At 57.6% G+C, this 1,185-nt stretch overlaps 1 protein-coding gene across 1 annotated transcript; it reads left to right on the top strand.

Annotated features, from left to right (window-relative positions):
- Positions 1–841: 841 nt before the first annotated feature.
- On the top strand, positions 842–1,183 carry DQ04_04641030 (hypothetical protein; the record flags this gene model as incomplete). Its single annotated transcript, XM_009313708.1, has 1 exon — positions 842–1,183. A coding segment is annotated over one exon (342 nt), but the record flags the coding sequence as incomplete, so codon positions are not given.
- Positions 1,184–1,185: the final 2 nt, after the last annotated feature.

The following is a 1,185-nucleotide window of genomic DNA, read 5'->3' as shown; positions in this document are numbered from 1 at the left end:
TGTGTGTGTGTGTGTGGGACGTGCGCGGGGCGGGGCGGGGCGGCCAGCGGAGTCATGCCTTCCGTCGCCCGCGTGCGTTAGTGGCGCTTCGCACAGCCACTGCGCTCAAACGAAGGAGGTGCAATATGGGAGGGCACGGTGGCGATATCACAAGGGCTCATAAATGTGAGGAGATGCGAAAAAGGAGAGGACGTACTTCTGTTGACACACACACACACACACACACACACTTCTCCCTTTTTTCCAAACGCGTGACGTGTTTTGCTTTTTGTTATTCCGGAGAGGGGGGGCGAGGGAGGTGAGGAGGGGAGGGTGGCGCCCATCTGTGCGGGACAGGCAGAGGAGAGAGAGAGTGTATGTGTGTGTGTGTATGTGTGTGTGTGCGTTGAGAGTTACGAGGAAAACAAGACGGTGCATGGTTGCGTGCGTGTGACGGGCTTCCCATGCTTGATAACTTTGTCCCCCCCTCCGCTCCGCCCCCCGGTCCGCCGTGAGGGGGCACGTGAGGAAGAAAAAATGAAAGAGGCACAGTCAAGAATAATTATGTACACGAAAAAAAAAAGGTCTATTCGACGCCAGCAAAGGTGAGGGTGGCTGTGTGCGTGTGTGGTGTGGCTGCCTGCTTCTGTAGCACTTATTGCTTGCGTCGTACGGATTCACCCTCCTTTCTCTTCATACTCTTTCCTTGTTTTCGTGTGCGTGCTTGTGTTGTTGCCGTATCTCTTCTGTTGCGTGGCAGTCACTTGAAGCCACGTCAAGTGCAGGAACGTGAGGTGAGAGTAAAGGTCATAGGAAGCGTAGTTTTTGGGGGATCTGTGTCACAGCGCCGGCGTCGAGTGAGATGAGCGCACCAGGGGAAGAGCCACACGAAATTACTTCTGCTTCTATTGCCGCCGCCGATGACGTCCTCATGGAACTGCACGGCGAGTCCAGCGGTGCGCAGGACGCCTCAGCCGCGACGGGAATGGTGGAAATCATAAAGGAGCTTTACGACCTGCGGCAGAACGGTGCCCTCTCTGAGGAAGAGTTCCGCGCTAGCAAGCACCGCGTGCTGTACATGTACGGCGCAGCGTCCCAATCGTCTAGTGCGCGAAGCTCGTGCGTCTCGGGGGAACGTCCGCGCCATCGCGGAAAACACAGCCGCGGCAGCCGTGACTCGCGGGACAGCCGCCGCACCGCAAGCCG

This window comes from Trypanosoma grayi (genome assembly GCF_000691245.1).
Source record: "Trypanosoma grayi strain ANR4 Tgr_464_V1, whole genome shotgun sequence".
In the NCBI taxonomy this organism is placed as follows: Eukaryota; Euglenozoa; class Kinetoplastea; order Trypanosomatida; family Trypanosomatidae; genus Trypanosoma; species Trypanosoma grayi.
This window is presented reverse-complemented; position numbering and strand designations above follow the sequence as displayed.